At 39.4% G+C, this 13,270-nt stretch overlaps 1 protein-coding gene across 1 annotated transcript in view; it reads left to right on the forward strand.

Annotated features, from left to right (window-relative positions):
* SYTL5 (synaptotagmin like 5) overlaps window positions 1-12,954 on the forward strand; it is a 54,410-nt gene extending 41,456 nt beyond the window's left edge. Inside the window, exons 11-17 of the mRNA XM_065650480.1 lie at window positions 698-876; window positions 1,655-1,757; window positions 3,935-4,096; window positions 7,734-7,842; window positions 9,337-9,472; window positions 11,989-12,197; window positions 12,812-12,954. Coding sequence (XP_065506552.1) covers window positions 698-876; window positions 1,655-1,757; window positions 3,935-4,096; window positions 7,734-7,842; window positions 9,337-9,472; window positions 11,989-12,197; window positions 12,812-12,954 — 1,041 coding nt within the window. The remainder of the gene's footprint in view (window positions 1-697; window positions 877-1,654; window positions 1,758-3,934; window positions 4,097-7,733; window positions 7,843-9,336; window positions 9,473-11,988; window positions 12,198-12,811) is intronic.
* The last annotated feature ends 316 nt before the right edge of the window (window positions 12,955-13,270 follow it).

The raw sequence follows: 13,270 nt of genomic DNA on the forward strand, positions 1-13,270 counted from the left end.
CTAATTGTTATCTTTTGGAAGAGGAAATCCTCACAGCAATATTCTGCATGGTATAAGTGTAAAAAGAATTTGAGGAGGGATATATTACATTGCAGTGGAAAATTTTGTGGTATTATTGCTAAACATTTTTGGCTTTAGGAAAATTTCAGAAATGGTGGGTAGTAAATTTTGCTCATTCTTTTAGAATTGCTAATGAGAAATGGGTGTCACTTTAAACAAACATGGATTGATACAATCTCCATTATGGGAAACATCCTTATAACTTTTTCTAATGGTTCTGTCAGCAGTTGTCTTATAAGACTCAGGAAAAATTAGGTGCAAGGCTGGGACAGAGGTGTTGGTTTGTTTTTTTTTCGCTGCTTGGAACTTATATGAGCTTACAATTTATGTAGCCTGTCTGCTCTTCAGTTCATGCATGAATTAACTGGTGGTAATTTAGATTTAGTCATGTTTATAAATAGTTTTGAGTCCTGCATGGAAAAACATCAACTGTCTAGACATTTAAGCTATTATTAATTACAGTTCTTATTCCCTTTTGCATCAAATGGTGGTATTTCTGGCTTATGGTATATCTGTTTTCCTAGCAAGTCCTAACAAGTGTGACAGTATTGCAAAGCTGTGGCTGTATGAAAAAAAGCAGATTCTGAAAAAGAGTGATTTGTTTAAGCTTCTAAGTCCCTTCTCTCTCCCCCTCCAGACTAGCATTAACAGTATGCTCAGTGTATACAGTGAAACTGGTGACTATGGCAACGTGAAGGTCAGTGGTGAAATCCTTCTCAACATCAACTACAGCTACAAAACAGGTGCCCTCAACATCCTGGTGAAAAGTTGCAGAAACCTCGCCGTTGCAGATGAGAAGAAGCAAAGGACCGATCCGTAAGCACAAAGAGTTTCCTTAAACTCCGCCGGGTGTGTCCTCCACCACATCATGTGCTGTAGCCTGGAGCTGTGATGTGAGCCTGAGAAATGCATTTTCAATATGTTTCTTAAGGCAATGTGCGCTTGTCCTGGGGATTACTTATCAACCTGTTTGATAGTAAAAGGCCAAAATAAAATCAAGGAATAGGGAGGCTGAATTGATTTCTTACTTCTAGAATTAAAAATAAAGTATATGAGAGGAGTAATATATTGCAGGGAGAGAGGGATAGAGAACTTTGGTTCATGCATCCATAGATTCACTGTGTAAGGACTGTGTTTTCTGAGCTTCTCAGTATAGTTTTCAGTATAATATGTAAATTCTCTCATCAGGAAGTAATAATTCATGTCTCTAATGGTGTCTCTAATTGTGTAATTCTATCATATGTAAGGTATGAAGTTTTTCATTCTCTTGTGTTTTCAGTGTATGTGCTGTCATATGTAACCAGTCAGTAATCGTATACTGCAAAAGCGATAGGAAAGCTTTCCGCATTTCTGAAAATGAGTAAATTAATTTAGCTCTGCCTTTTGTTATCCTGACCCTATCTGACTAACACTGATATGCTTGTAGATAACAACCATGCCTTTCCATGTTTCACACATTCTCTGTTACACATGTACATTGTTTAGACTGCAAAAAATTAATTTCCTCGTATGTGTTGCTGATGCAGCAACGTCAGGTCCTTGCTCAAACTGGTTATTTTTATTCCTTGCTAATAATTTACTGCTTGATCTGCAGATATGTCAAAGCATACCTTCTGCCTGATAAGTCACGCCAAAGTAAACGCAAGACCAAAATTAAAAGTAACAGCACCAATCCAGAATTTAATGAAATGCTGAAGGTGAGAACACTGTCTCTCTCTCAGGCTGTAATGAATGTTGTGCTTGTGCTCACAGGTGTTTGCTATATGTGTTCCAGTGTGGGGATTAGAATTTGGAAGAGATGCCTCTAAGGGAAGGTATTTAAGCAAAAACATCTAGTAATTCTGTGAGTTGTAATTTCTGGCCATTAGCATTGAGGAAGTGTTTTTGTTTGGTTCTCCCTTTTACAGATAGAACTTCTATTAGTTTCCATAGATCTCTTTCAAAATTGTTGATGTTTCCATGTGATCTGATCTCAGAGATGTTAAAAGCACCTTGAAGATTTTATACACCTTAAGTTAGCAACTGATGCTGAAGTAGACCTAGCTTGAAACTTCCAGTCTAACTGATTTCAAAGAGAAAATAACCTTTTGCAGCAAGATCTGAATTTCTCTGGAGATTTTAATTTATTTTTGAAGTAGAACTGACTTTGATAATAAAATGCCAGCAATAGCTTCACTCCCTGCCTTCCTAGAAAAGCTGTGGTAAAGTTCATTTTATGTTGCAAAACACAATGACAGATTATTCCCTCGAGGACTGGTGGAGCACAGCACCCAGGCTCTTTCCTTCTTCGCCTTTTACCCACATCTACTGCAGAGGCTGAACTATTTTGAGCTCCTCACAAGCTGCTTATTCACCTCCTTGGCTCCGTGGTGCAGCTGGGAATGGCAGAGCTTCTGCCCAGTTTGCCACTTGTCCGGCACCTGGACCACAAGGCTCCTGGTGCTTCCCCACCCTGTTGATTGACAAGAGTTATCCCAGCTGGCTGTCATGAGGCCAGAAACTCTTTAGTTTCTCCAGATTTTTTTTTTTTTTTTTGGTAACTGCACTGATGTTTTAAAATAAACTTGTTATAATAGAGGCTAATAGATGTTCCCTGGCCAGTACACTTGGCTTACCCTGACTACAAAACCATTTTGCAGACTTACACACACTTGGCCTGGCCAGACTGCCTGCCAAGGCAGAGTCTCTTGTATAGCCTCATTTCTAAATGGTTTATAGTAAAGTTAAGACTTACCTGAACTGGAAACAAAGGCGTTAGACTCAGTTTGGCAAGGAACATAGTTAGTAGTGAACACGTCTGCTGGTAGGGAACTTGGTGAGCATAGGACCTGGCAGCTTGTTAAAAACGCCGACTGTAACAATGCAGGCTTATTTGAATTGTGGTTAGGTGAGCAAGAGCTACATCTGTTCATCCAAGCTGTAACTGCTGTTAAAAAAAAATTATACCTGTGCATATTTTCCCTCTTTGACTTTTATTCCATTGCTGCTAAATATGACATCTCTCACAGTGGTACTGCTGGCATCTAGGATTAAGCATCGTAGACATATCTATACATGAATAACCTACTTGTGTGACTTTGCCAACTGACTTGACTGTTTCAGCTTTTGGAGAATGTGTCCGTGTCCAGACGTTGTTCCTGATGCAAAAAAGAAGACATCTGTGTCTCTTCAGCTAACACTAGGAGAAGAGTGAATTTCAGGGAATTCGTGGGCCTTTTGCTAAAAGTAGAGTGTCCAGAGATAGAATTCCAGATGTTTATAATTTTCTGTGTATTTGCTAGAATGTGATGTTTCTTCAGAGGAGATTTTTAATAGCTTTCACAACCAACAGTGGTTACTAAGACTGATACACTTGGTGCATGCTTCGCAGATGCAGTTTTACTTGTTTTCAGAACAATTTTTCATAAGTTACAAAGATACAGTTGAAAAGGAGAGGAGACAATTTCTATAAAGTAGTGTAAAGCAGACTCTCTTTAGGGATGAAAGAACCAGTGGGGTTTCTTCTTATGAACTGAACTTTGATGTTGATCTTCTTTTACACAAGCTTATAAGGATTTACCAGGATCATAATATTAATCATCATAAATTGCTTTATAGTCATATATACCCAGTAAATAATACAGAAAATACACGATCATGATAGTAACATTAATTACCATTGGATGTATACTGCAAAGAAAAGAGTTAGGTTTAACATTAACATTACGAGCTTTCTGGCTAGATCAATCTTTTTTGCAAAGAAAACAAATGTTTTATGCTTCATTTGTTAGATGCCGTGGGCTTCCTGAAATTGAGCTAGAGCTGTAAGTGTCTTTGTGGAAACTATTATTTCTGCTTATTCTGAGAGTTTTCTTTTTCTCTTTTTTTTCGGTAGTATGTCATCAGTCACACACAGCTAGAAACCAGGACCCTGCAGCTTTCTGTCTGGCACTATGACAGATTTGGACACAACAGCTTCCTTGGGGAGGTGGAAATTCCGTTTGATTCCTGGAACTTCGAAAGTCAGGGTGATGAGTGGTTTGTGCTCCAGCCCAAGGTAAGGGTTTCCAGGGGCCAGTGAAAGTGCTGCGAAACAAATTTAGCAAGGTTTAGTTGTTTTTCCTTTGGAACGTGTTTGTTAAACAGTGTCTCTGAGTGTTTAATGGTAATAAAATCATATCTTTGTTCTTTATTCTGTCAAAACATACTGGTTTTCAAGTCTTCATGGAACATTACGCATGATTGGCTACTTAAAAATAAACAAAAATACCTTTCCTTTTAAATAAACTATAAATTCATCTTGTAGTAAACTGCAGTGTAGACACGACCTAGTAAATGAATTGATTTTTTTTTTAAATAGTACATAAACCAAAGGATTGTCCTACCACTTCCCCCTACCCAACCCTTAGCAGTTTATTAAAATAAACAGATTTTCTTTGTTTAAGTTCGAAGTGTTTTACACCTTTCAGATATGACAAAATAACTTCTTAATCTCTTATTCACCTTAACTAGGAAGGTGCAAGATAAGGCTTCTCAACAGGTGAGTCACTTGGTCTGTGGAACAGGACTTGCATTATACTTGGCTAAGGATAGGATGACTTCTCTCTCTAGAGCACCCCCTGCTTTGGCAAAGTGTTTATTTTTGGAAGAGATTCAAAGAGCTATTGTGAGCTAGAGGATTAAAGGCTTCAGCATTGTTTGCTCCTGCAGAAGCCACAATCCCCAGAAATTCCAGTGGCTTTAATTGCCCTTTCAGAAAGAGTGTTTTTCCAAGTGGTGTGGAGATAGACTCAGGTGACTTGTTTGCTCTGTGTTCATTATATTCAAGGAAATAGTGTTACATTTGGAGTTTCAGGAGACTGTGTTTGATTTGTGCCTTTCTTTCAGGTGGGAGGGGGATCTGATTGCTATATAATTAATTTCAGTGTGTAGCCCTTTGTGGGGCTTACATCTAAACCGTCACAAATTTATACTTTATTAAAATAATTTGCCAGAAGCTACATAAGGAAATTGGTCTCTTCTTTGAACACTTACACACATCACACTTTAAAAGTGGCAAGGAAAATCATTCCACATTTCCTAGTTCAGCTTTGTTAACAAGGGTGACCACTCGACGGCCCAGACAAGGTGAGACCAGGACGAAAAAGCGGCTAATTGACAGCAAACATGTCTCAGTCATACCGTGGCCAGGCCAGGATTATACCGGCCTCCTTACAAGTTTGCTTCATCTAAGTTACTTCTGTTGGGTTTGCTCTTGAAGTAGAATAGACATCTACTATGTCTCTTTCGTAGCTCTGGCTGGTGTCAAATGCTGCTTTTATTTATACCCACCAGTCTACATCAATAAGATACACATCTAGTATTTGTTTTGCTTGCAGTTTGTATGCAATGTTGGTCAGAAATTGCACTTCTTATAGTGCAGTAGTCTCTTTGTCATCTCATGTCAATCTTTGGGGGTTGTGTATGGGTGGTTTCTTTTAATCCTAATGGGGAAAACCAAAACAAAACCAAAACAGTCATGAATCTCTCCTGCTCAGGAAAAAAGTAATGAGGTGCTACGCATTTCAGCCACTCCAGCTGGAAGGTCTTGTCTGATTATTTCCAAACCCATTAAATGGATTTTTACATGAGTTCTTTTTTACCAAAGAAAGCAAACACAGAGTTGGTCTTGTCTGCTTTCTAAGTTGTTATAAATAATATTTCTAAACTTAAAATGCTGCTAAGATTTTTGATCAGCAAAGATAATATTTTTTAATATCAATTATTGCATTTTGCATTTTAAAAAAGCAGAGGTTAATATACGTGCAAGTTACATGCTGTTCTCCCATATGAACTGCCTGACAGAGACAGGAATAGCAGTGAAACATTTCCCGGGCTTTATTACAGTGCTTTATTTGTTCTATCATGAATCATTTAGGTGCTTTAGTGAAAAGGTTGGAGACTTTAAGACCTTTTTATTCTATGAGCATTGAATGTCTGTTTTCAAGAGGAGCGTGGTTAGATCAGAAAAGTAAGATAAAATAGTTCTGTGGTTAAAGAGGAGGCAGAGTCTAGAGCCCTGTTATATGTGGGTTTTGGGGGTTAGGCTGACAGATTGCTCCTGACATAAAAACTTACACCATCACTTGTCCACCAGTAGAACAGAAAAAACAATCCTTGCTGCCTTAATGGGAAACTCGATCCTAAACTTGCATAGTTCAGAACATAAGCGAGCTGCCTGACTGGCAAGATTTGGATGTTGTACAAATTATTCCACAGCCGTTTGCTACAGATTATCTTTTGTCCTCTGTCGTAGCAACTGGCATCAGACAGTGGTGGAAACAGGACCGTTTTTCTCCCAGTCAATGCAGGGATGCCCGAGTTGCTGTGAAAGTGCTTCAAGGTTACAAAAGCATTGTGTTGTTTTCACTAAAGTTGCTTTGTAACCCTGTCCCCATCCTTGTGCAGAGACTCAGCCCCAGTGGGCACAGTCAGTGCCTCAGCCTGGAGTCTGTGATGTGAAGGCAGTGCTGACTCTGTGCATGTCGCTGTATGTATTTCTGGTGGGGCTTTTTTTTTTATGTTTGCTCTTGATAATAGAATTTTGACCTCCCTGGGAAGTCAGGAAACAAGCTGAATGCATTGCAGAGGAATGCTCTCACAGATCAGGCATTTGTCTGTAAGCAGTTTTTTAAAGGCTTGTGTGGTACCTTGGTGTGTGTCTCTCAGCACTCTCTCCTTTATACACGTGCTTGGTACCTGTTGAGAGATGAGGAAGATTTGTTAGTTTGTACCCAAACCTGAGCACTGAAGCATGTACAGAAATGGGAGCATCCATATAGTCCCACCTCCATTAGTGGGTATCGCTGAGCAAGGCCACCATCTGCCTGAGTTTTTCACAGACCTGATCTCTAATGTAAATGTACAAGGCTTCCTTTTTTCACTGCAGTTTGTTTTTCTAGAAGTTAGTTTGAACTGGCATAACATGTTCTCTCTGTGTTGCATCTATTGTTCTAAAATGTAGTTTCCAACTTCTTACTGTGCAAATGGAAGTTCAGCACATGTCAGTGAAGGCCTAATGTTCTTTTAACAAGGATGCTCTGAAGAGCACTGAATGCATTATTTCTGGACAAGATTCAAATCTTTATAAGACAAAAACATGCAGAAATAGTAGTTGTGTAGAAATGGAAAAGGACGCTGAGAATAGTGTTTTTCAAGAAGCTGTTCTATTTCAGAGCTGGACTCTGCTCTCTTCCCTTGCCTTGGTTCCCCACACCTCCATTCCAATAATGACTCAGGAGTGACTCCTCTAAAATACATGGAACCAATTACGGTTTAAAATTCTGATTGGGGGAAATAAGAGCTGAATGTCAACTTAAATTAGCTACAGTTTATATGTGCAGAAATAAGACTGAGGGTTTTTTTCTGTTTGTTTGCTTCACTTATTCGTGCTAGATATCTCTCTCCTCTGCATGTTCACTGAACAGTGTCTAATGCTGTGTGGCTTTATTCTTCTGAGAGCTTACATTCCCTAGCTCATAAAGTTTTCTAAAATGTGATTGCATTCAATCTGGAATGTGTATTTATCTAAAAATCGGCTGGTATATGTTTAAGAAGTGTTTCAAACACTATATTGGTACAACAAAATTAAAATCAAATGGAGAACGTGAATGATTAAACTTAGCTGGATTTCTGTTTGTTTTTTTTCGTTTCAGGTGGAGGTTGTGACAGATGTTGGGCTTCAATATAAAGGAGAACTGACAGTTGTTTTACGTTACATTCCCCCAGACAGAAACCTAATGCTTCCTCTAGGGCAATTTCAAGGTAAAGCAAACCTTAATGGCAGCATATGATAACATCCCTCTGAGTAGAAAAAATCCTCACCTAGGGCGAGGTAATGGTATTTGTGAAGATTGAAATCATACTTAAATATACTAGTTGTCTTTATCTGTGGAAATTTTGAACCATGAATATGTTTTTCCTGCTCCATCCTCTTCACTTAAATTGAATTCAAGGAGAGAAAAGGGAAGAGGAGTGTGCACTCAGATGCTGATGTATGGCTGTGGCCTAATTAAAAAAATTCAGACATTAGGTAACATGATCAAGGACAGCCACATAGAAATAAATTGTCTGCATCACAGTCTGTGGGTTCTTTGTTCAGCTGGTTATACACAGTCTATAGCTGATAAAAGTAACAGACTTCACTTCGTTCTTCATGCTTATTTATCCTTAAGCTTACTTGTCTTCTCATTTTTAGTCTTTTTTCACACTGCTTTACCTCTGCTCAGTTTTACTGTATTACTGCTGTAATTCAGTCCTGTAAAATATTAATTGAATTTTTTAGGGTAAGCCATTACTTTCATCAACAGTGAACAGGAGGAAATAGTTACTAACTCTTTGCATTGTAGTAGCATGAGGAACAGCAATCATCTGAAATGAACGCAATCACTGAGTAGCACCCGAGTGTACCAGACGACAGGTATATCGCTATCTTAGTGACAGTGTTGCTTGCTAGCATTAAGATTTGATAGATGTATTAGACATTTTCTTTTTCTTTCTTTTTTTTTGGCAGATAACTTTCCCTCTGCTAGCAACAATTCCAAGATTTTCTCTTAAAAGCTAATCGTTATCTAAAAAGTCCAGATATATGCTGATTTTTTTTCTTTTTAATTAGTACATTTTAACATCACTCCTGATCTTTTTTTCTGATGTTTTCAGCCCAAATCAATGTGTACAAACCCTGCTGATAAGCCTCTCAGAATCTGCAGCAGCAGCAAGTACCTGTGCCCTCATGCTGCTGTTCAAAACCAGCAGCATGTCAGTGAGCACCGTGTCCTTTGTCACAGTCTCCAAGGCGCACTGCCTCCTCACACGTGGAATTCAAGCAGTGTACTTCTGCATTTTAAGCTTTGCCTTTATACCTTGCTTGTGGTGTGAGGCCGCCTTAACATCAGTGGTGGAAGTGGATTCTGAGAAAGATAGGACTTAGAGGATGTGCCGTCCTTTGTGTTCAGCACCATAATCCACAAATACTTACATTTAGATAGGACTTCAGATAGGGTGCTCTATTGTGTCCAGTAAGGACTAGCTACTTACATGGTCAAGTTCTTTATCAAATATGGAGTGATTTTTCTGTCCCTGCCTTCTTAGTTTCTCTACCCATAGAGAATCAGAATATCCTCCTAAGGAATACTCTAATGCCATCACAGTAAATTATTTAAAAACAAAATCTAGCCAAGACAATTTACATTTCCAAATCAGTCTAGCAGTGTGTATATAATTTCTGATTGTGATATTGCAACTCTTTTCTATGTATAGGAAAGAAGAGCTTTAAAAAAGGAAAAAAGGGAGACTCTCACATGCCATGTGGAGGTATATTAGAAGTCCTCATCAAAGAAGCAAAGAATTTAACAGCAGTGAAATCAGGAGGCACATCTGACACTTTCGTGAAAGGGTCTGTGAGTTTTTTTCTCCCCAATTTTTATAGCTTCACTGAATCATGTTTTGGCTGACCCAGTTTTTTTCAGTATATCTGTATATATGTGTATGGAGAGTCAGTCCTGAAAAGCGACTAGCACCTCGAAGTGGTATGCTGAAGGGAAGGATGCTGCGGAATAAGGGCAGAGAGGTACCACTTGTCCCAGTGGTTAAATTCAATCGTATATAAACACCACTCAGTCAAATAGTATGGAACCATTCATACAGAAGTATCCACTGTGCTAATGTGCACACTGCTATAGAATATAACATTTGGTAAAAGAAAACATTCCACTGAGTCATCAGAGAGGGGCAGGTGAATATTCATCACTCCTGGAGGCAAGAAGTTGTAAATTAGGACCCTCACACTGGAGATGACACCTGATCTAATGGTGACACTTACATTTTCAGGAAATGGAAATAGTACGGATTTTTTACTAAGAGGAATACCCAGGCTATGTCCTGAGTAAGAAACTTGTTTTCAGAAAGATACAAGTCGGTTTGGATTCCTTGTAAAACTGAAAATAGCACCTATAAAAGCTGGCATGCTCCATGAGGCTCTTTCTAATAGAGGTCACCTGAAACATATAGAAAGAGAAAACTCATTATCTCTGTGAGGAAATTTTGGTTTGATTCAAGTAAATATGCTAAATGAGAAAAAACTTTTCTCTCTTATGCTATAAACAGTTTTGGCTTTTTTTTCTAGTGCTTGACTGGGAAAGCTCTGTGGCATGTGGTACAGTGTCAAGGAGCACATTTAAACCCTGAGGGTTCCCAGGCAGCCTATCGCTGACTTCAAACATAGTGTCTTAACTCTAATTCTGTCTCGTTGTTAACATTTAGTATTCTTTGACAGACTATGTTTAAAAATTCTGTTCTGATGGCTTTCAGGCTGGATTTTAAAGATGCTTCATTTTGAAAAATTTAAGGTCTGTGTCACTTGTATGCATATGCATACATAAAAATATATGTAGTACAACATATATGCATGTTTTTATTAGAAAAGCAGCATTTTGTGTTGGACAGTCAAAAGCCAAACTAGATAGAAAATGCTACGTATAGGATATACTTGCCTTTGAATAAAATGAATATAATCCTGCATGCCTCATTATACTGTTTTTTTTCATAAATGTAAATTATCCATCTGAAATGCTACAGTTCAGAAATAATGGATAACTTAAAGACTTCGCCAGTTTTTGCTCTCAATGCTAGCATTCAGAATTGCTGATTTTTAAATATGCTGTGGTTCATTTCTAACAGTTCGAGTGCTGTTACTAAATGGTGACTATCCTGCCTTTAATTCCCTGGTGGAGCTGAGAATTTATCTTGATCTCGTAGTGTGCTTCAAACTATCACTCAGCTCATACACTTCATGTAGAATTTTGAACTATTCTTTCTATGTATTTGTTCTCCCATGCCATCTCTCTTTGCCTAGTATATGTGAAGGCATTTTCTTTTACTGAATAGACTGATCCAACTACAATGTGTTCTTACCTGGAGCTTGCAACAGACTTCAGGGAGAAAATGTTGTCAAAGCCTTTTTACATTAGCAGTAGCAATGTGTGGCAAATAAGTCTCTGGACTATCTTTAGTTAGTGGTGTTTGCTGTTGCTGACATGGATTATTCAGTACAGTGGAACAGGAGTCTTGTTTTCCGTGGACTATCTTTCTGTCATGTGTCATGGCCAAATGCATAATAAAGTTGCCACAAACAAGTTGAGGTGCTGCAGCGTTCTGATCTGCACTGTTACCTTCAGACTAGCTTGGGATGATAATTTGACATAACTTAGCCCCTACTAGCCCCCTGCAGTAAACAAGCTGTTGTTTGTTGTCAAGTGAAAACTTGCAGCGGAACCCTGATCAAGGTCTAGCGATTCGTTACTGTAGTACGTATTACCCTTTAGTATTTATATGCAACCACACAGTCATTCCATTAGCTTTGCTGAAGGAGGTGAAGGTACAGACTATGAAAATTTGTACAGGCCTCTGATTTTCAGCTAAAATATTAAGTTCTTTTAGTTTCACTAAAGAAATTCACCACTAAAAGTGTTTCTGCACTCAGTAGGGTGTTAGGGAATTCAAAGTACTGGTGCTAAACTGCTGAAGTTCCTTCCTTATCCAGCATTTCTGCTTCTTTCTGGAGGACTTTCTGTCCTGCTGTGAGACAAAGACTGGACTGGGCAACTCCAGAGGCCTCTTCTGGCCAACATTTTTATGATCCCATCTATATTTTGTCTCACTGAAGTAAAAACTTTGTGGTTAAGAGCAAAGAAATGGGGCAAGGAGACCTAATTTGGTTTTTGCTGGTGATAACTGACACTGTAGCTATAAGAGCACAAATGCTAAATATGCAGGTCAGGTATACACTTAATTTAATAACAGTGGGGAGTAGGGTCCTGATCTCATTTGAGTCTCTACGTGTTTGTAATTCTTTATGACTATTGTGTGACATCTGGTCTACATATCGAATTTTCCTTTTTTTCTGTCTCCTAGATACCTTCTTCCAGATGACAGCAAAGCTACAAAACACAAAACTCCCATAATAAAAAAGAGCGTGAACCCCAAGTGGAATCATACCTTTGCGTTCAGTGGCCTGAATTCAAGGGATATACGTAATGTCTGCCTAGAACTGACTGTGTGGGACAAGGAGTCACTCTCCAGTAACATTTTTTTGGGAGGGGTCCGTTTGAGCACTGGAAATGGTAAGATCCCACCTGACTGGTGATTGCATTTCTTATTCTGCTCTCCTTCCCCACCCTATGTGATTCATGTATATGAGGGACAGAAATGTTACTGAATGTATGGAAAGTATATGGAAACTTGGGGAAACTGAAAAGGGAGAGAAGGCAACAGGTAATCTGTAGATGTTTTAGTTCTTTACTTACTTACTCTTGAGTAAGACCCAAAACTTCCGTGCCCAGTTGTACTTCTGCGCAGTCTAGAAGAATGGGGAATACCTTGGAAGTGTTTCTTAGCATCCCAGGGAGGAGGAGGAGACTGCTTTTGTCCAGCAGCAGCCTTTCCACTGATGATGGTGTGATCTGGAAGAAGTGTGGGTCCATTCCCCCTCTCTTAGGAGAAAGTTCGTTGTAGTGCAGAGCGGGGAGGTTTATGTGCCTCTGCCCACGTGCCACAAAGGAGTGTAATGTCAAACTGGTGCTCTCCAGGAGCTACCTGGTGTCAGCATAGCTTCCTGTACAGGTGGAAGTGTAAATTGCTTGTCATCTTTCTTGTACGCTGTGGGACCCAATGAGCAAGGATACGAAGTAACCGCTTACTAATATGCCAAAATGCCTCATGTTTTTGTAATTGCCAGGTGTAAGTAATGGCAAGGAGGTTGACTGGATGGACTCGCAAGGGGAAGAGCAGCACCTCTGGCAGAAGATGATTGACAGTCCTGGAGCTCCTGTGGAGGGGATATTAATGCTGAGATCCAGCATGGGAAAACGCAGACTCTGAAAGACTTTAACTCCTGGGGGGTACCACAGGTACTCCCGACTTGAGTGGTGTTCAGGCTCTTGTCACTTCACCCATTTGAAAGTGGGGAAGGGTTGTACTCCTTGCCTTGGATATTAAGGTTCTGAGTGAGATTTTAATGCATTCTGCACTTTCATGCGCACGTTTTTAACCCAGGCTTCTTGTATGGATTATGTTCCTCCTGAAGCCAGTGAGAACTTGACCTTGGTCAGAGATCGGACTGGCATTCCCTGTCCCTTCTGGTGACCGGTGCTCTGCTGGTGAGCACCTCTGCCTGTGGCAGGCACGGAGCGAGTAC

Source organism: Caloenas nicobarica, chromosome 1, assembly GCF_036013445.1.
Source record: "Caloenas nicobarica isolate bCalNic1 chromosome 1, bCalNic1.hap1, whole genome shotgun sequence".
Lineage (NCBI taxonomy): Eukaryota > Metazoa > Chordata > Aves > Columbiformes > Columbidae > Caloenas > Caloenas nicobarica.